General features: G+C 54.9%; 1 protein-coding gene across 1 annotated transcript; it reads right to left on the reverse strand.

Moving 5' to 3' along the window:
* Nucleotides 1–59: 59 nt before the first annotated feature.
* CTSD (cathepsin D) lies at nt 60–16645 on the reverse strand. Its single transcript, XM_075047883.1, has 9 exons — nt 16422–16645; nt 15788–15944; nt 13343–13466; nt 11579–11697; nt 7327–7526; nt 6036–6158; nt 4697–4841; nt 3641–3739; nt 60–2962 (listed from the first exon to the last, which is right to left on the reverse strand). Exons 1-9 carry the CDS (start codon nt 16481–16483, stop codon nt 2801–2803), a joined length of 1191 nt encoding a protein of 396 aa, XP_074903984.1. The 5' UTR covers nt 16484–16645; the 3' UTR covers nt 60–2800.
* Nucleotides 16646–21587: the final 4942 nt, after the last annotated feature.

The raw sequence follows: 21587 nt of genomic DNA on the forward strand, positions 1-21587 counted from the left end.
TCTCTGGCCACTGAGAAAGTCTGGCATCTCAACTGCTTAAGGAAAGACCACTCTCAGAGTTAAGGGGGGAAATACTGTATTTTCTTTTCAGTTTTCTATGATGAGACAGTAATTCTGACAGCAAATTAGATTAAAAAAAACAGTCACGCAGTTAGAGTTTGGTTTAAAAATGCAAATAAAAGAACAAGGGGAGGAGGCCCATTCAGGGAAGACTACGATGAACTGCTCCTCCAGCCTATCCTAAGGTATGTCACTCAGGGCATCGCTTTGGGCTGTGCTCTTTCCCCTGGCTACAGTTTCCTGCCTGCCTGAGGACAGACATCAGCACAGCCTTGGGTTACCATGGAGGCTATGACACAGATGGCATAAGGCATTGCAGGCCCAGCAGAACCATGGCCCAATGGCTTGTTCTGGGACTGTGCTGCATGTCCCACTTAAATCTGATGCTGAAGACGTTGAAAACCCACTGCCAGCTTCACGTCAGGCTTCCCCCCCACATCAGTTCTGATTAGCGGGTACCTGAAGGTCTGTCTCTTGTCTTGCTGCATTGAAGAAATCCTGCAGCTGGAAAATGATGTAGCAGGACTTGGAGGAGCTCTGGGCACTTAACTGGTGTGAAACCGGGGCTCTCCAGAGAAGTGCTGAATTTCTGCTGATTTTGGAGTACCTATTGATGATTATTTTTTTGGTAACATGCTACTGTTCTCTAGCCAGTCTGCAACAGATGTCCTTAGGTGTCCAGATGCAGGGTTGCAGGTGAAGATTACTAGCAGGCAGAAGGAAGCTTTGGGAGCAGCATTTATCACATCTGGGGTTGCAGGGGACAATGCACGTGACCCAAGTGCGCCCAGGCCTGTCCCCTCCAAGAAGTGAGGCATGGTTATAAAGCCAAACTGATCAGCTGTAGCGGCTGGGGACAGGGGAGCTGCAGGCTATGCACTCACTGTTCTCCCACAGCTCACCTCAGGACCTCTTCCCCACCTTTGCCTCTGATGCTCGTGGTGAATTCAATATTGGGGATGATGTATATGCATTTCATCAGCCATAACCATCTATTCACCCACTGCCCAAAGACCTTTATTGGGAACTTCCTTGGCCCCGCCGGTACTTCTGGCAGGATTATCAATGAATTTTGGGGTGCCAGGATTTTACTGTCTGTTTTGCCTGGTCTGGGGTCACGGCTGGCGCTGATCTGGTCCTCTTGTCGCCCTCAGCTTTGCGCCTCACCTGCTGCCATTCCCTAACTTCAGGACCTGATCCAGTGCACTGGGAAAGCAAAGAGAGTCTTTTACTCCCAGCACAGGCTGGGATTCTTGGCAGACTCTCTTCTGCTTTCCAGTACTGCTTAAAACTCACTTTATCATCCTCCCAGCCCCACCAGTGTTTGCCTACTGACACCAGCCCAGTGAAGTGAGCGGCTCCATATGCACAGATCTCGGCTCTCCAGGAGGATCTGCAAGCACAGCTAAATCAGCTACAACCTCTCCAAAGCGGGATTGTGCCTCACTCTGTCTGCAACACAGGGTGGACATGAACAGAGCTCTCACCAGCATTAGTAAGGTGGAAAGCAGGTAAGGAGGGTGTTAAAGGCAGTTGGGTTTCAGGACAGCGCAGAAGGGAAAGTGAATGCAAGTCCAGCAGCTGCCACGGCACCCTCCTGCCCAGGAAACTTGTTGGGTCTGCCAACTGTCTCTTGAGTTTTGGGCAGTTCAAAATGCTGTGAGTAATGTTTCCAAAAGGTCTTATGTGGCTGACAAACACCTGCGGATTTTATCAGTGTGATTTCGGCTTGTAGATCACTTAGTTGCTTTAAGAAACATTATTCTCAACTCACTGGCTGCAGATGAAGCTGGGAAGATCTGTGGTTTGGGGAACCTGGGAGAAGTTCACCAAACTTGAGAGAACCCGTGTCAAGTGACTTTGCTCAGCAGAAAGCAGGGCCTTCGTGGCCATGAATTCAAGTGACCTCTATTAAATCCTATCTTGACCCCCTTTATATTCGTACTCCCTGAAGAGTCCCACCGGCTGCTGCCCCCCTACAAATCCCTGTCCTGTTAGGTCAGGCACGCGGACGTCATGCCTCCAGCTCTCTCGCTAGTGCCATCACTACACAAAAACACACCACCAGAGCCCTCGGGCTCCGAAACTCAACCCTTGGGCACGCTACTGCGATTCCCCCATTGCTCCAGCCCAGGACGTGCTCTCCTAGGACCAAGCCAGCACAAACCCATTGAGAAATGACCTAGCAGTCGCTGCCTCAACCCATTGTGATGAAGATGGACTCTCCCCCATCTCCCGCTCCCCCACTTCATCAGTGAAAAAGCAAGAAGTAAATAACGTGCCAGACGGCCTTCCCTGTCCCTCTCCCCCAGTGCAGAAGCCCAAACCCAAGACCAGCCACACAGCCTCTCTGCAGGAACAGGCATCAGGGGCTGGATCCAGCCAGCTGGCCCCCCAGGAAGGAGACAAGGGCTGGGAGACGTGAGAGGGCCTTGTTCAGCTCTGAGAATCATTCTTAAAAACAAATACTGGAACACCTAGCAGTAAAGCAAGGGGCTACTCCAGCTGGAGTCGTCAACCAGAGACATCCCAGCACCACTTACTCAACGGAGGGAAAAAAGTAGCTAGCAGGGCACTAATGACTATTTTCCATGTAATTTTAAATCTAGTTCCATTTCTTTTTCTTTTTTTTTTTTTTTTCCTTTCCACTCACTGGGTTTCTAACCCTGGTAATCTTTCTCTATGGCTCCTGTGTGTGTGTGTAAGTGTGTGTGTGGCAGAGGCAGTGGGGGTCAGGCGCTTAGGCACATTTGGCAAAGCCAACAGAGTCGTTATCACGGTCAAAGACGGTGTAGTAGGGACCGATGAAGACATCTCCCAGGATCCAGAGTGGGCCCCCGGGGGGTGGGACGTCCAGGCCCGAAAAGCCACTCAGGCAGATGGTCTCTCCTTGTACAGAAACCTAGACAGAAGAGTGAGAGCTTCAATCCGAGGAGGTCCTCCCTTCCTTCAACCTCACAAGCTGGGCAATAACACCTGCTAACGCTGGCTGCGCTTCAGCCTCTCCCAGCCTGAGATCCACAGCTTGCAAAAGTAACTCCCAACCCACTGCTCCCATGGCTCCAAACTCAGCTCCCCCTCCTAGAGCCTTTACGCAGCAAATCATCAAGTAAAGCCACACATGCCCATAAACCTCCCAGCCCACACAGCTCTGAATTAGAGCCATTATTGAAATTCTGCACAAGATGGTCCTTGCAAGTTGACTCTGATGGCTCAAATGCCAGGCTGGTGGCCTCTGTTATGGTAAGGCTTCATGGCACCAGAATCCATCAGGAAAGGGCAAAATGTTTGTAGAAATTGATGCAACAGCCTGCCTGCCCTTCCTCTCCCATACTGCTATCCCTCATGAGCATCATGCAGGGGGTCTCATTTCCCCAGGACTTTGGTGAGGTTGCCTGGGTCTATCATCAGTGACACCAGCCCGTCACCCCAACCTTTCAGATGTTTTCCCAAGTGCCAGCTCCAGTCTTGCTTTTGCTGCTCTTGCATTTTGTGTTTCATGGTTGAGATTTGAGTGGAGAAGGCAAAAGTTAGGCCCTGGGGGAGAAGCATAGGGCTGGCAAAAGCTGCCTGGACATACCTTGAAGACATACTGCTCTCCAGTGAGCTGGTAGGGCTTCCCTCCTAGTGTTAGCGTGACGACAGGCAGAGATGACACCTTATCACAGGGGATCACATACTGAAACGGCAACAGTAAAGGTTTTAGATGGCGGCTGCCACACCGTCAGGAAAGGGCACGGTCTCTCCCGGGCACAATCATGTCTTTGTTGTGGTTTTCCCCAAAACCAGCCCATCTCAGGGTGCAGAAGAGGCTTGTGCTGGGGTAAGTGGGCTGCTCCCTGCCCAGGGCTGCAAGCTGAGGGGCCAGAGGGTTTTAGGGATAGGGACAGAGCCAAAACTTTTGGCTCTGCTGAGCCCCAGGGCCCAGCACCCAATGCAGGAGGGCTGGAGGTCTTTCCTCTTCCACAGGAGGGGGAGATGTGGCTCAGTACAGCCTAGAGACTTAGACAGGGACTCGCAGTGTGACGAACAGACAAAGCGGGTTTAATTAACACTGGCAAGTCTTGGGGAGGGTGGCAGGTCTAAGTCAGCTGTTGCTGCAGCATGGGGTCTCCGACACTGCAGAAAAGGCCTACAAGCATTCATGGCTCTGTGATTTGGGAGGGGTTTCAGAGCAGAGCATCCTTCCTAGAGGGTCCTTATAATCCCTGTTGCTCCACAGTTTCAGGAAGGAGAGGTGACCTTCTGAGATTAACTACGATGGTTAAAAACTTGGCAGGGGAGAGTTGTCATTTGCATTAAATATATTTGTATTAAAGTGCCTCTGAACTCACATTAACGTGAATCCTTGGCCTCAGCTGCAACTCATACCCCTTCTCCTCCACCTCCCAGAGATGGGTGGCAGAAGTGACCCAAAGCCTCCCGAAGTTCATGGGACCTGGCCCTCTACTGAGAGCTTAAGCAGGGTGGTGAACACTACCTGGAGTCAAAAACCAGAGGCATCCCTGCTATGCCAGGGGCTTTTCCAGGAGCAAAAGCTGGGAACAGAGAGCAGAGGGAGCAGAAGACTGGGGTCTCTAGAAGCATCTGGGTGCCGCGATGGCCACGGACTCCCACTTTCCCAGCCTGGCCTCACCTGGCCTTTGATGAGTGGTTTTGCACCAATGGCTGTCTGCAGCTCCTTCACTTCCTTGGTGGGGCCAGTGATGAGTGAGGTTCCTGTGTCCACGATGGCCTCACAGCCCCCTTTGCACAGAGTCAGCCCGTTGGCAACGTCCACCCTGGGGAGAGATGTCCAGACAGAGACAACTCTTAGAGGCCTCCCAGCGAAGGCTGCAAGAAGCAGCAGGCAAAGAGTTGAAGATGGCTGAGCCTGGGCAGTATGCAGGCATGCAAGGGAGGGCTGCAACAGACATCCAGGAAGGACAGATGCTCAGAAATACTGATGCAGCACTGACTTAGTGCACAGACCCCCTGTCTCCCTCTCACCTGCTCCTGATTGAGTGGGTGTCTTGAGATGTTACGGCATTTCTGCAGAGAGCCTGGACTGCTGCCTGCGTACCCTGCCTGCTACCTGCACTCCAGAGCAAGTACTGCAGCTAACGGGCACGTGAGCGAGCCAAGGGCAATGCATTAGGGACTCGTATGACCTGTGCTACTGCAAAAAGCAAAGGATCAAAGGGGTGGTGTGACAGCTGAGAGGGTCATGGGCAAGGGAAGGGCTCGTGTACATTGAAGAGGCAAGACAGGAGCTGCTTGGCTTCCTCACCCGCATCGCACTTCACAGCAGCATGGACAGATAAAGCCTTCCAGCTAAGGGTCTGCCACACTTTGCCAACGCAGCAGAGCTGGGGGAAGATGAGAATTAAAACCCTGCACTGGGGAGGGATGCGATCCCTAGGAAAAGGACGCACTCTGATCACAGGCCGCTTTTAAGTTCCCATCACGTGGGAGAGCTCAGAATAGACTGTGGGGCTGGCGGCCGGCAGCTCAGCCCGCTCTCCTCCCCTCTGCCTCCAACAATGCGTGCTGATTGCCACGCCGTGCCCTTCAGTCAAGGGCTGGCTTCCTGGGGCCTCATCCTGCTCCTCCGGAGCTGCGTGCAAGTGAGCCACACAGCTTAGGCCTCGCTGAGAGCTGAGCAAAGCCTCAGCAGGGCTCGCCCTGCCTGTAAGAAGGACATGCCGCTGTTTTTCCCTGCTTCGCAAGGGTGCAGCAGGCATTTTCAAGGGCCAAGCTGTAAACAAGAGGTAAAGATTTTGCAGAACGTCTCCTGCTGTTTTCTGCCTCTCCTCCCCTTCCAGCAACAAACAATCCAGCCTTAGGGCGGGATTTTAATCTGCTTTTTTGTGGTGTGGATGTGTTGCAGGGATAGAGATGATTCCTTTTTGGGGAGGGTCTCAGCCCAGCCCCAGGTGTGAGCTGTCTGCACACATGTCCCCATGCATATAGTCGGGTGGAGGGGGGGGACTTACGCATCCATGTGGACCTGCCAGTAGGCCTTGCGCGTGACGTTGACCCAGCTGAAGTCACCACTGTAATACTTCGGGTCCGTCCCTCCCAGGAGCAGCTCGCCACCAGGCTGAGCTGTGGGGTCTCTGAAAAAAAACCAAACCAACAATCCATACGTGTGAACATCAGAGGCAGGGTGGAACAAACCCCTCCATGTGCCCCCAAAATACATGCTGGGGTGCTTGGCGGTGAAGCACAGCATTAGCAGCATTGGAGACAGATGACTGACTTACATCATGCTATAATATGTCAATATAAGGACAGATACTGTGAGATAGGCTGGGGTGGGGACAAGGGAATGTTTTGGCCCAGCCAAATCATCTTGCAGCTTTTTGCCTGGTGCTTTCTCACGGCCACCTGGAGAAACTCACTGCAGAGAAGGGGGATGGCAAAGGGGAACTGAGCACTGACACAGGGGCCCCCCAAATAATCAGCTTGTAACAAACACCCAAGCAGGGTTGGACATGGCTGATGCAGCGTTAGGTTATCTGCACTCGACTCCGCACCAGCCAGCAGCCTCAGAGCTGAATCCTCAAGGTTACTGTCAGATAAAAGCTCGCTGCTGAGCAGATGGGAAGAAATATGGTGATGGGGGAGGGCTGGCACTTGAACGGCCAGCAGCAGCCCTCTCTGCCCTCCCTGCTCCTGGCGTGCTACTTTTGGGCTGAAGTAGTTCAGAGTCCCCCTTTGGTGCCAGGAGGGTGATGGGGTGTCCTGTGGGGAGGATCAGTGGGTATGAAGGCACTGGGAGCTGCAGAGGAGGATTTCCTGGGGGGTGAGGGAACGTTAGCCCCATCATTAGTGACAACCTGTGGGGGACATGCCTGCCTGGGAGGTTACATGGTGGTGGCCATGTGGCTCGTGGATTTTGGCAACAGGCTGGGGCTGTGTTTACTCCCCTAACTGGGACTGCACTAGCAGCTTGCAATCTCATGATCACAACCCTGTTTATTTTTATTTCTCTTTCCTCTGGAAACATCTTCTGTCTCTTAATCAGTTAAGAAATCCAGTAGTAGATCTACCCAGCTTTTTATCAGTAAAATGGCTGCATTTCTGCTTCCCTTCTTAATTCAAAGCAGTAAGAAGAGATTTTGGCCTGACTGCTCCAGAAAGGAGACCTTGCTGAGACCTCCCCAACAGTGCTGGCCAGGGTGAAAACCGGCACACGGCACGAGGTGCTACCAGGAGACGTAGAGAAATGCCCAGCTGGGCTTGCCCTTGCAATGAGAGGTGTGGCACCAAACCCAACACTACCTGTTCAGGTAGAATGAGAAGATGTTTTTCTCAATCAGCTTCTGTTGCATGATGTTATCGAAGAAAGGGGTGACCTTGTCCACAGAGATCCTTGGGAATGCCATGCCCAGTATGCCATCGAACTTGGCAGCGATGAACGTGATGCCTGGCTGCTTCACGGCCTCCCCGAAGATCTGGTTCTTGATTTTCAAGTTACCGAGCTGAGGGGAGATGGGGAGGGAAGGGAAAAGCAGATCGTAAAGAACACTGGCTTGGGGGACCAGGGCGGAAATGGGATTTCACTGAACACAGGCTGTAGCGCGTCCCTCAATACACTGCCACACTCCTGCCTGCTTTTACCCTTGCATTTGTAGGCAGCTGCAGAAACCCTGGTGCCACTCTCCTCGGGGTGAGGGGTACAGGGCACTCTGGCCACAGAGTGGCAACTCCTGAGTCCCTGCAAAGCCCAGCGCACCCCTAAGGGCAGGAGCCCCCAACTGCTCTTTGCTCACCTCACTCAGCGTTTCAGCCTTTTGCTGGGTCCCAGCACTGGCCATGCCATTTTGCAGCTCCTCCTCTTTGCACAGAGGGCCCTACATCACCTTGTCCTCCCTACATCCCTTCCCCTGCCGCCTACCTCATCCTTTCCTCCCAGTCTGAAAAGCTCTTGTGCTGCACCTTTAATCCTCCTCCCCACCCTGGACAACTTCTAAGTCATCTCTATGTCCTAACTCCTCGGGTGCTGCACCTGTGCCCAGGTTGGGAGCACAAACCCCTCTCACCTCTGCCAATGACCCCTGCGATCTCCCCTGCATAAGAAACATCCCTAGGATACTGCTGTGTCTCCCAGAAGAGCCACCAGCCTGCAGAGAGCTCCTGTGGGAGGGGAGAAGACCCAGCCAAGAAAGTGAGGTTGAGCCCGAAGCACGAAAATAGCAAGCAGAGTACTGTGAATGCAAAGGTCAACTCTCTTGCCAGCCATGAGAAGGACTGGTGTTCCCCGCTGGAAAGCTGAAACGCTTTGCAAGGGCAGATCCCCGGAAAGAAGGAGATCACAGAAAGCAAGATAGCTCTGCTGACGGGGAGCAGGATGTATCTGCTGGCTCCTGGCTGTAGCAGTTCAGGAGGTTTCCGAGCTTCTGGCTGACGACGGGCAATTTTAGAATCCGTGCTAGGACAATTTCAGCCTCTCAGCCTGCAGCTAGCAGCCCTGTAGTGAACCAGGCTGGACTGAAAAGCTGGCCTCTCCTACCTGATGGCAGATAACGATTCCTGTAAATTACTAATATCCCCCCAGGGTTAGACAGTGCAAGGCTGGGTCGGGCGGTGCTGGCTTTAATGGTATCTGAGACTTGCACTAGAAAAGGGCAATCGAGCCTTGCAAAAGCTAAAAGCCACAGGACAGGATGTGGGGCGAAACAGCTCACAGCAACACATCCGCTCACCGGCCTGTGGCAAGTGCCCCTGTTGCATGCCACAGGTTTACAAAAGCCACCACTCCACCACTTGGCACAGCTGGTCCTGCAGCAGCTCAGAAAGTTCAAAAAAGCTTCCACTTGAAAAAAAGTAAAATGCAATGGACTGATAAAACTAAGCACCAGGTTTGTTGAATATTGTCCTGGTTGCACATCCCAAGAGGGAGGCAGATATCTGCTTGGTGGTGGGGTCTCAGCAGACCCTGCCCACACTTGGTCCTCAGCGGGACTGAAAGCCAAGAGCATCTTTAGCAGAGCACTGGTGCCAGGTGACAGATCCTTTGTCTCTGTCGCTTGGCTGGCTCTCGTCCAGACACAGAGAGACCAAAAATCATTACTAGTGGATGGCTGTGTGGTGGCTGCCCTTCAGTGCTTTGCAGACAGGTGTCGGCACCCTGCAGCTCGCCTGGCCTCCCTGTTAGCGGCCTCAGCCAAGCGGGCAAGTGCCGGATGGCAAAGGCAGACTAGAGGTGAGGGCCTCTGTGGCACGGTTTGGCACCAGGGCTTGGGGGTCCCCTCTGCAGAGGCACAGGGGAGAGGCAAGGAGGGGCATCTCCTGTGTGGCATATCTGCACTGCAGCCCTAGGAGAGATGGGGCCACATCGCCATGCGCCCCACAGGCAATGATGTCTCCTCTGCTGTCCCTGAAGGACATCCCAAGGTCAGACTGCAATAAAGGGATGAGATGCCTGAGCAGCAGAGGGCTGGCTGAACCCACTGCTCTTCCGAGAGCGAGCAGCACTGGGGAGTATGGTGCTTCAGGGCATCATTCCTCCACAGACAGAGGCAGGATGTTCGACATGAGCTCGTCACTCTCTCCAAAAAAAATTCAGGGCTGAGGGACTCTGGACCACCTGCCAAGCAGCACCTTTCGGTCAGATGTCAGTGCTTACCACAGGCTGCTGTGGCTACTTCCACCCATCGGGATGGCTGGAGCCGAGAGGGTCACCCTGAAGGCTGTTTCAATGTCTTGTCCTTCCAGACTACACCCAACTGGGAGCTTGCCTATGGGATGCTGTGCATCAGAGGAAGCATCTTGCTGTCCAAGCTGAAGGTCCCTGACCCTCTGAGTTGGCCCTGCTCCTCCTGTGTACTGCAAGCGTGACACTGCTCAGGCTCCATGCAAAAGGTTTCTCTTGCTTCTGCCCAGACAGAAACCAAATGCTACAAGCTGTGCCAGCTGCCAAGAGCCATCCCCACTTCCTGAACAAGCTCAGGAGCAAAATCCTACCTCTGAGTCGCTGGGAAGTGGAGAGCTAATTAGCAAGCAGGCATTAGGGTGATAATTACAAACGAAAAAAAAAAGAAGAAAAAGCTGCAATTTTCCTTCTGACTCACTTCAGCTCCTGCATTAAGCCGGAAAGCGCCTAAACCAGCCCACACTTTCACAGGACAATAAAGTTCGCTGTTTGCCTTGCTGCCCTGCTCTATTACTGGGACAAATGCAGATGCCTCCACCTCCATCTGTATTTTGCAAATGTAATGTAAGAGAAACCATTAATACTACGTACATGGTGCCTTCATTTGGCGAGAGCTGCGGGAAGGCTCAGATGGGTGGCTTTTTTTGCAGCAGGGTGATTCTAAGCAAACCAAGGGATGTGGGAAATAAATGGCATGAAACAAAACTGAAACGGTCCCGAAGCTTGGTGGGCTGCAGGAGGCAGAGAGCAAAACCAGAGGTGCAAAGCTGCTGGCAGCCCCTGTGGCTCTCCCCCACAGCCCTGTCTGCACTGATTTTCAGGGTTCACGGAGCCCATCAAAAGCCCTCTTCCCCAAAGAGGGTCCTGCACCCAGCCTAAGCTGCTGGCATCTTTGGATGCAGCACAGAGGCAACGGCTAGCCTGAAATTTTCCTGCTATAAGGATGGGCTAAAGAGTGCTCCTTGCATGAGCCACCCACTTCAGGCTCCTCTTGGATATTTTTCTTTTGATCCCGATGAAATTGGTAAGCCAATACTTTTCAGCTGAACCTAAAATGAAAAACCCCAAATCCCTAGATTTATGTGCTTATTCAACACTTTTGCTTTGTCTCACCCCTGCAAAGCAAAGATATGCTCTTATCCCTGCCAGGAGACCAAGTAATCTGGGAGCACGTGCACCGCTGACCTTTGGCAGCTGGCAAACGCTCACGAGCATCTGTACCTGGGAGGCAGTCGTAAAAGGCACCCACCATTCACAGGACAGAATGCTCAGCCTTTGCTCACTGAAAAGAAAATGATGGAAAGCAACCACCAGCAACTTGGCTACCTCCAGTTGGGCCCTGAATGCTGCTGGGGAACCCCACCCAGGTGTTACACAGCCTTTGCAAACATAAGCACCATTTCTTGACATGAGACTAGGATAGGGCAGTGAAGAGCCCATTTCTGGCCAGTATTTGGGCAGCTTCCCATGTGGACATCCACTGCCGCATGGATATTGGCCTGGAACAAGCTGGGCACCACCAGCAGCCTGTGCAGAGGTGCTGGTATGCACTTGGGCTAGGAAATTTCTGGGGTCAGGAGGGAAAGGGTTGGAGGGATTGGCCAGAGACCATGTTTGCAGGGCACCACGTGTGCGGTCCACGCTCCTAGCCTGCTGACCTGCTGATTAATACCTTCCCCATTCTCTGCCTGCCTTGGTCATTGTCAACTCCTCAGACATCAGCACCACCTCATTGCAAAGCAATTGGAAACATGGCGCTGAAGCATGCTTTATACAAATAGGACACTTAAGAAGGGAGACCTGTTGAAATCAAACAGCTTCGAGCACTCTGCTGAAAGCAGGCTGGGGCAGCTCAGGGCAAGGGCAGTTGTTACTCACCGTGACGGTGTCCTGACTGAGGTACCCAGAGAGGCTCCCCGTCCCATAGTGGATGGCGAACTCGGTGCCGTTCTCCACATAGGTGCTGGATTTAGAGGCATCGTACTTGTGGTGCAGCACTGCAGCCAGGGAGAGGGACACAGGGGGACATACAACATTAGTGCTCCATGATACCTAGGGCTCCCCGATACCTAACCCCACACCACCTGGCTCATCAGGACAAATGGACACTCAGCAATGTTAAGGTGGGCCTGAACCCAGTATTTGCCAAGCCCAGACTGCTTAACAAAGCATTTCCGACGTCTGGGGAATTAGGTGGGCAGATCCAATTTGGCTGTTAAATCGGATTTGGCCAAGGGGTATTAAAAGCCTAGAGCCTACGTGGCTGGTGTGTCAGGGTGTGTTAAGACAGCAGAGTGAAACGTTTTCCCCTGTGCCACGGAAAACCAGAGTGGCTTTAGATATAGCCTGCTCTGGGCACGAACATTTTTAATGGATTTATCTGTTTCTTTTGCTAAGACCAGGTGAAAATTTTTTTACATGGTCACTCTTTTTTGCACAGAGAGGGCTCAAAATATTCTTTTATTTGCAGAGGAGAAGGGCTTTCCCCCAGTCTAAGCTGCTTTTCCTCTTGGAAGGGTTTGGAACTGTAAGATATCCCTGGTTTTATGGCCAGGCAGATACCTCCTCCGCAGATTCCTCCCAAGTCACGAGTTGGGCAGCGGCCTGTGGCAAGCTCGGCCAGCCCAGCTCCACAACTGCTTGCTGAGTGGGGCAGACAGCGGCTGAGGATGAACCAGCCGAGCCCTATGGAAACCGACATGCTACACAGGGACTTCCTCAGCTGGGCCGTCTGGATCCCAGTCTGGCAGAAGGTTAGGCTCATTGCATACTCATAAAACAAGCCTTTGGTCCCAGCACCTCCCGCACCACTGCCTTGGGAAACCAGCTCCCTGCTACAGAACAAGAACCCCAAGACAGACTAGGTCTGGACCTCACCAGCCTACCAGTGTTCTAGATCTCATTTCACGCATGCAAAAAGAAGGTCTATCTCCCCTCTGGGCGCTACAGGACCATACAAAAAGTCCAAATTTCCTCCCTATCCTCATCGAGCACTGTGGGTCGCCTTTCATTGTCACATTTGTTGTCTCCACAGGTTTCTCTGCTCTGCTTAAGCAGCACAGACAGTGGCTTTTAAATGGCATTTTGCCATAGCTGGGTTTGACACCTTCAACTGTGGAGGTTTATTGTGTAGGAATGCTACACAGCAAAAAACCTTGTAGTCCCTAAGACGTTCTCACCTCATCATGCCTCCCTGGCTTTTGTTAATTATAAATCCATAAACATGAATGCACATGCTCCATGCGGCAATAAAGCAGAAACTAGGACAGTTTGTATCAGATCTGGCAAGAGGCTGATTTTTTTTCACCAGCCTTGCGCAATGGGGCAACAGCAGCGTCGGTCTATAATTTGGGGAGAAACATCACAACCTGTGATGCTGCTCCCTGGCTGCAGGGCCGAGGCTGTTGGGGAAGGTTTGAAGCTGTGTGTGGGTGACGCAGATGGGAAAAAACAGGAAGGGAGTAATGAAGGATTGATGTGGGAGGTTGGGATCCTATTTCCAGCTCTGACCCTAAAGACCCCATCAGCCTCTGGCAAGCCCTTTCATGCTGCTGCCTCAGTTTCTCCTCTTGCAATGCCAGGATCTGCATTTTGCACGGGAGAAGAAGCTGTTGAGCCATGGCTGCTGCCAGTGACACTTACGGCAAGCGATGTCCAGCAGATGACAGTGCACAGATGGCACCCAGAGGTTGGAGGAGCCAGTGTCAAAGACCACAGTGAACTTCTGGGGGGGGGTTCCAATGCCGATCTCACCGTAATACTGGGCCTGCAAAGGAGAAGGGAGCCATGAGCCGAGGCAGCCAGCTAAAAACAGGGATTAAAGACCAAAAAAATCTCTTAGGATTGAAAAAGGGACCACCTTATTATCTAGACACTGCCCTCCTCTTGTTTTTTGGCACTAATGGGCTCCTAGCCTTCCTCCTCTGGAAGGGAGGCTCCCTTTCGCTGTTCACACCTCATTACAGCAGGTGTGAAAAGGATAAATTGGGGAGGAGAAGTGGGATGGGTGCTTGTGGGGGAGGACTTTTGGGGCAAGGAGACAGGGCAGAAGACAAGGGGGAAGGTCTGCAGGCTGGCATGCAGTTCACTATACAGAAGAGAAAAAAGATAGGAGAAAGCCAAGCAAAACACCTGCGTTATTGAAAAGCTGAAACTGGCTGGGAAGCTGCTTTGCTGGCGAGTTTGCAGAGGAACTGTGGGTTGCAGCGAGCAGCAGCTCTGCCCGAGATGGGTGGAGGTACTGCTGCTGTGGCTTTTGGTGTGTGCTGGCGAGCCCCTGGGGTGGGGAGGAATAAACAAATGCTAAGTCGTGGGCATCACAAGACTTTGTTGGAGCTGGAGGGAGAAAAGGCCACCAGCAGCACCGCCAGAGAGGGATTTAGGGCTGCGGGGTGAGAGTTTGGGAGAAGTCCCTGTAGCGCAGGTGACCGATGGATACCCCTCTGCTCTTCATGTATCTCTGCTGGGACTGGAAGAAACCTGAGTGGCTGAGGTGTTTGCAGGGCATCCCTCTATCCAGAGGGGAGAGGATGAATGGGGAATGCTTGGCAGGTCCTGGATGGGCCCGTTCTTCCCCAGCCCTCCCAAAGGGGCAGAGAGCCATGTCATGCTTGGAGAGCAGCTGGATCAGGGCCCCGGAGAGAAGGCTGAGAGCAAGGGAAGTCAACCTGTGGCCTTTCCAAACCCGCCATGTACTTAATTAAGGGGGGAGGGGAGAAAACAGGATTATCAAAGCTGCTCACCTCCTGTGCGCTTAGTTTGCAAGGGTTGCTCACTGAGTAATTAATAATCCACTGCAATTAGCCGTAATGGGGAGGCAGCACTTGCTGCCAGTGATTCCGTAATTATTGCTGGGCCTTGAAAATTAATCCCCGATATAGGGGCCCCGTACATTATATACACAGACCTGTGAGGGCTCCCAGGGGCTGGTGGGGACCATACAGGGTGGTCTAGGGGAAGCTGTGCCTTTCATCCCAACAGCTCCTCTGGCAGCAAGAGCATTTTCGGCCAGGCTGGGAGGGGTCCAGAGGTCCCTTATCTCCCACTGCAGGTTGCACTAGTCCCCCTGGGACAAGGGAGTGGAATCCTTCCCCAAGCGGCAGCCCGAGCTGCAGTTGCAAGAGACAATGCCGTGGCGCAACTGCTAGCGCCCTGGCTTTCAACACCGCTGATTAAAACACCGGCAGCCCTTCCCAGCACAGCCCTGGCAGGATGGTGCTGGCTGGGTGACAAGAGCCCCTGGGGAAGGGGAGCAGAGGGGAATATCCCGAATTAACACCCAAATACCTGGCGCCAGCTTTATTCTGCTGGCCAGTGCTCACATCCCACCCCCCAAGAGCCACGAGGTTACCTGATGGGGAGCCCAGAAATAGGAAACCCCACACATGTCTGGCAGCTGGGCAAGGGCAAACCTCACATCCTTTACCTAGCTTCTCCTTTTATCGTTGCTTCCACCACAAAGGTCCCTTTGCTCCTTAAGCTGCTGAGAAGAAGGTGGAGGTACAGGGTGGCTTTTCCCAAGGCCGTGCAAAAGATGAAGGATAGCAAGAGGAAGCGTCCTGCATCCCTAGTCCGATAGCAAGCTGGTGCCCAGTCTGAGCTCTCCTTTCCTACCCCATGCTCACTCTTTTATGCCCCAATGCCACAAGGAGTGGAGCGTGCTTTTTATGCCCATCTTGCGGAAAGTGGAGCCCAAAGGGGCCAGAAAATGCTAGGAAGGACCGCAAGTGAGCAGGCCCCTATTTACGATCATTACTTAGTGACAAAGGGGAAAGGAAATAGGTCACAGAAGCTGCAAAGCTCCCACTTGGGTGGCAGTGGGTTGTTTATTATTTTAATTATTAGTATTAGTATTTTTAGTTTAGCAACTTTTGGCAACCACCCACCAAGCCGCAGGGGTGCATGAATCTCTCCTACAGGATCAACATCTCTCCCTCTTCCGCTTTCCTGGCTGTGGTGGGACGGCAAGGCTGGCATGTCCCACCACCCCCCTGGGACGTGTACCCCCAGAAGTGACAGCCAGGCGACTGGCATCGCGCTGGGGTCCGCTGCAGTTGGGGGGTGGTCGGCGGAGGGGCTGTTACTCACATCCATGTAGTTCTTCAGGATCTCCGGAGTGGGCTCAGCCAGGTCAGCGAAACCCAGCTTGAACTTGAGGAGCTGGGTGAGGGCGTTCATGTCCGGGATCTCGCTGCCCACCTCGTTCAGGACACGCCGCATGGAGGGGAACTTGGTCAGGGGGATCCTGCAAGGGGAGGGCGGAATGCCCACCTGTTAATGGGAGCGTGTGTGTGGAGGGGTCACCCCGGGGAGGGGGGCCACACGGCTCCTCCGAAACCAGGGGACCCGCCAGCATGCAGTGGGCGAGGTTTGGGCTCCTGCCAGCCCCCCCCCCCCCCCCCGTGCTGGATCTCCCGTGCTCGGTGCTTTTCCCAAAGCCGGAGGATGGGGGGGAGGGAGGGCGGCGGCGAGTGGCTACCGAAGGTCACCGGGAATAGGGGAAGCCGGAGCGAGACCCCTCCATAGGCAGGGCATCAGCCCTGAACCCCCTCTGGGGGGGTCCCAGCCCTTCCCCCCTCTGCTTTAACGGCGGGAGAACAGCACCGGGGCGGGGGGGGGTGCCTGCGAGAGGAGCCCGGAGGCCACCACTGCACCAGCACCTGGGGTGCCTGTCCCACGCCCCCCCTCCCCCGCAGACCCCGAGGGACCCCTCACGGCTCACCTGATGAGGGCCGCGCAGGGCCCCGCCAGGGCGAGCAGCAGGAGGAGGCCGCGGGGCGCCATGGCGGCGGGGGCGGCGGTGCTGGCGGTGCTGGCGGCCGGGGGGGGGGCACCGAGGCCGGAGGGTCCCGCTGCTGGCAGGCCGCGACGCCGCCGTGCCCGGCTGCCTTCCCTGTTTTTGTAGGAGCGGCGGCCCCTCTCCAGGGATTTTTCGAGTCAGCTGACGGTCTAAAATTGCAACCAGCGGCGTCACGTGAGGGCGGGCCGGGGCGGGGGCTCCCGCGTGGGGTGCGGGGCCGTGGGTGCTGCCTCACGCCCCCCCCCCGTCCCCGTCCCAAGTCCCCAGGCCTGACCCCCGGTGCCTCGGCCCATGACTCAGCCTCCGGGAAAAGGGGAATAAACACCATTAAAAAAATCACGAGGCGCCCCGCCGGCCGCGCGTGCTCGCTTCTGTTCTGTCTGTAACTTCCTTCTCGTTGGCTTTATCTTTGTTCTTTCCAGGTTTTCTGGCTTTTCTCTCTTCCCTGGGGAGAGGGGCGCCCCCCCCCCCCCAGGCCAGCAGCCCCCCTGAAACCCTGCTGAGCACAGCCCCCAGCCCCAGCCTGGCACGGCGAGGGCTCAGCCTGCTCAGGGACCTCAGCCACGCGCCCACCGTCACCAGTGGGGTGTAATTTTGGCAGCCAGGCCCACCGGGATGTCTGCACCCCCCCGGCCAGGGGGGCCGTGGCAGCCCCCCGGCCCCATGCTTCTCCCTGGCCCCAGGATACTCCCAGTTTGGGGGGACTCATCCCTCCAGACTGGGTTTTTTTGGGGGGAGGTGGGCATATCCTGGCCCATAGCTTGTTTGGGAGGGGCCGGGGGGAGGTTGCCAAGCTAGATGTGCCCCCCCCCCCCCCAAATGCCACTGTGGCAGTACTGGGCCGCTTACAGTCATCGAGGATATTGCTGGTGCCGGGCAGGAGCACTGGGACGGGCTCTTTTCTACCTCCTGGCTCAGAGGTGCCGCCCTGCCAGCTTGGGAGGTGGCGGACGGAGCTAATCTCTGCCCAGTTTGCCCTGACCGAGCTCTTACAGAGCCACGAGACCAGCTGGAAAAAAAATGCAAATAAAATCGGATTTACAGACACTTTCCCTTCCAAGTCCTGAGGGCTAGGGGTGTTTGTTTTCTGCTCCTGCTTGTGCCCAGCCTTGGGGATGGGAGAGCAGCAGCCTGTGGGAAGAGCCGGACGCTGCTGGAGTGGGGGACCCCTGGCTTCGTGACGGGGTCCCTGTCGCTTGCCCGCCTCCTTCATGTTCATTCAACTTCTGGAAAATCACTGGGTCATGTTGCTAGCACCTGGCTTGCACCTTCTCCTCCCCACCCTCCCTCCCTGAGCCTCTTCCATCTTCCAGCATCCTGCTGCCCCAGGTCTGTACCTCCCGACCCTCAAATGTGATCCGTGCTGAGTGTTTTTAGGGGGTATTCCTGCCCTGGGCTGTGGCTTTTCCCACTAGCTCTCCAAATTGCCATGCCACAGTCAAGCGGGGGGTATTGGGAAACCTTCCGCCTCCCTGTGGGACATGGCACCCATTGGGATGCGGTTTTCCAGAGCAATGGCTGGAGGCATTGCTGAGTCTGCCGGCTCCCGTTACTTTGGCCAGCCCCCGCTTCCCTCCTGCCCCGCGGGCATGTGGTCAAGGCGAGTGCCACTGACCCTGAGTCAGCAAAACCCAGCGCCCTCCTGGCCCCGCGGCGCTGCGTGACTCAGCAAAACCCTGCATGGCTCTTTTTGGGCAAGGGACCAAGGTGTGGCATGTCCCCACCATCTGTAGCCCAAGCCCAGAGGCATCGCTGCTGCTGCGGGCTCCAGTTTGGGGGTATCCTCCTCTTGTCCCCCTGGGTACCGGCAGCCCTGGCACTGAGTGCCCATGGGTGGGAGTGGGTCAGACATAAACTAACCCAACCGTGGTCCCAGTCAAGCAAACCCACCCTCCCCAAGGGCTCTAAACCCCTTTGCAAACACTCTTTGCAGACAAAAAGGATAGTCCTGATGCTGGGCCTGGGGCTTCCCTACACCCTTTCAGGCTCTCCCAGAGCCTGCAGTGGAGCTGGGGAGGTACCAGCCCTCCTCCCTCCTCTTTGAAGTGGTTGGGAAACCATAGCTGGCCAGACAATGTGCACCTGGCCTCCGGGCTGGGGCACCTACGGCATCTCCTCTGTGAGCATTTCCAGTCTAGCCAGTCTCTCCCAGCGTCTCGTGGCTACGGAGCGGGCTCTGGCGTGCAGGGATGGGCTGGTGAGGACAGCACACCATGCTAGCCCCGTACCATCACACGGTGCAGAGCAAAGTCCTTCAGCAGGGTCAAGCAGTCCGGACCCAGTCTGTGTCTGTTTTTTTAATTCCAAGGGATTAAGGGCAAGCTTTGCTGTTAGCAAAGTTGTTATGAACAAGCCTTAGCTTGGGCTTCATGGTAGCAGGGCTTGTGTCTGCATCCGGAGCTGCTGTCATACCAACATGAGAGAATCGCTGCTTTTAGACATGCTTCTCTAAGCAACTTATGTGTCCATTGCACCGGGCAGCCCAGACGCTTCCCAATGGTTTATTGGGAAAAAGGGAAGACGGGGCTGTGTCAGGGAATGTTATGATACTGATCCTCTCCTGAATGCTCACAGGCTGGGAAAGGGATGGGGGGGCTTATCCCCAGAGTGTTTAATTTGGCTCCAGCCCTTGGCACCAGTGGTTTTGGAGCTGACACCACTGTGCTTGCATGTTGGGGGACCAGTGGGCCCAGCAAGGAGCCAGGATTTCTGCATTTGGGCTCCCTCAACACCTCTGTGGGATGTTTGCCCTGATGTCAAAGTCTTGAGAGGTACAGTGGGGATGTTTAACCAGGAGCTGGGACCACGTCTGGGTATTTATAGGCTGGGACCATGAGAGTTGCACCATGTTATCTTCAAAAGATAGACTGGCATGAGCCTGGCCTTAGGGGTTTTTACACATTTTTCCTTGCTTGCGGAGCAAGAACCTGAGTGCCGCAGCTAAGGTGTCTGGAGCAGGCAGGGATGTGCAAGAGATGGCCAAGGGACCTGTCCCTCCTTGCTCCCATTTTCAGCACGGTGGATGAACCCCTTTCCTTGCTGGTCTGTCTCCCTGGCCCCCCGTATCCCCTCAGCTCTGGTGGGTGAGCCGGAACGCTGTCCCCCGTGGCCACGGCCCTGGGTGTGGGGTGACGCGCCCCTAGGAGTGGGTCACGCTTTCGCAACCTCAATCCCTGCCAGAGAGGATTCCCAAAGGCGGGGGGGGGGGTTCGAATGACTCAGCCCCAGCGGCTCCCGCAGGGAGGAGCACCCTGGCCCCGGGAGATTGGGGTCCTCTCCATGGGTGACACCAGGCTGTGCCACCTGCCCTTTGCCACACAGCCATGGACCTGATGCTGCTTAGTTTCAAACTCTTTTATTTTTGGGGGGGCTGTAGCAGCTCCCCCATCTGCAGTCTGGCAGCACTCTGTCAGGGATGCTACGGTGGTGTGTTTCTCCTTACACATGGCTGTGCGTTTGCCTTCACCCTTTCCTTGATTTTTTTTTTTAATTTATTTATCGCAGCAGTAGCCAATGCCCTGAACTGCAATGACATAATGGGCAAGGAAAACTTCGGTTCAGAAATGCCGATTATTTTGTGGCCAAGAGATGTCAAATGCAAAGCTGCAGGTGGGATTTCTAGAGAACAAACATCTTCTTTAAATTCAGAAAAACGGGTTTGGGATTTTGCAGCTTGTTGCTAAAGGATAAAAGAAAATTATTCCTTGGTTGGAGCTGAGCAGAGCCTACAGGTGCACAAGCCTGGGCAGGTCTGGTTGCAAACACCCTGACTCCAACTCAAGGTCCTGGTGCCAGTGTGAACTGCTGGATGCAGCTAATTAGCGGAGCCTGATTCACCAGCCCTGGGCCCCCGAGCAAAGCAGTGGTAACTTTTTCCTGGTGCAGTGCCAGGACCTCACCCACTCCCAATGCTGTTTCCTAAACTGACGTACAATTTGCAAGGTGAGGGTACGTTTTCCAGCGGCACCGGCACATCCCAAATTACGCCCTTTTTCTGGGTGACACCCACAAAAGCAAACCTGAAGGTGCTTTAGTAGCAGCTCCGACTGATGGGAAAGCTGGGAGCAGGGGAGGGGTTGCACTGAGCGTGGCAAAGGGACTCATCCAGGCTGTGACCACCATGTCCCAGCACTGTGGGCACTGGGGGAGGTGTCCTGGGCATCACGGGCGGTGACAATTCCCAGCCCATCGGTGCTGGCTGGCTGGGGCTGGTTTGGAGGCAGAGCTGGCCAGCAGCCTGCTTAAACATTTTTTGGCTTCCAGCATGGGCTGCAGTGACCTTGGGGAGATGCTAAGTGGAGCTGCAAAAGGCTTAGGCTGGGTGGTAATTGTTCCCTTGGTGTCTCCGACATAGCAAATCCTGACCCCGGTGGCGGGTGAGGGTGGCTTGCTGGCAGCTGGGTGGCATGGCTGGCTGTCACGATGGGCAGGAGCCCTGAGCGTGGCTCCATCTCCATCAGGGCCGTTTGTAGCAGCCTTTGAGCATGGGGTGCTTTCACGCCAGTGGACCTTCTTCATCAGATCCTGCTCTTCCAGCCTTTCCCCTAGCTATTTAACAAAAAGAAAGGCTTTATGCAGCAAAATGCTTATGGTCTTTAAGCCCGTGAGCTGCCCTGGTGTCTTCACTAGGGCTTACTTGTGCACCGCCTTGCCTCGCTGGGCTGCTGCCAAACCCGGCATCGCCCATCCCCACGTCCCACGCCCTCCGTGGCCCTGCCCAAATCCCCGCCGCCCCCACGCCACCTGCGCGCACCTGACCCCGCTCGGCGTCGGACGTCCTTCCGCATCCCCCGGCCTTCCTCCCCCACTGCCGGGGTCACGCCTAGCACCCACCTCGGGGAGGATGGGACCTGCCCCGCTCCGGCTGTCGGCCCCGTCCTCTCCTCGGGGCAGGGATCTCGTGGTGTTTGCCTCACCGGAGTTATTTTGCAGCGGGCTGAAATTGCCGGGGACGGGCAACAACAACCCCGGCAGGCGCTGGCAGCAGGCAGCGTGACCGGCGGCTGACGGGATGGGGCGGTAAGTGGCAACGATGGCACCAATTCATCGCCTCCCACGCCAGGATGTGATGGGGAGCACTGAGACCCG

Source organism: Buteo buteo, chromosome 16 (assembly GCF_964188355.1).
Source record: "Buteo buteo chromosome 16, bButBut1.hap1.1, whole genome shotgun sequence".
Taxonomy (NCBI): domain Eukaryota; kingdom Metazoa; phylum Chordata; class Aves; order Accipitriformes; family Accipitridae; genus Buteo; species Buteo buteo.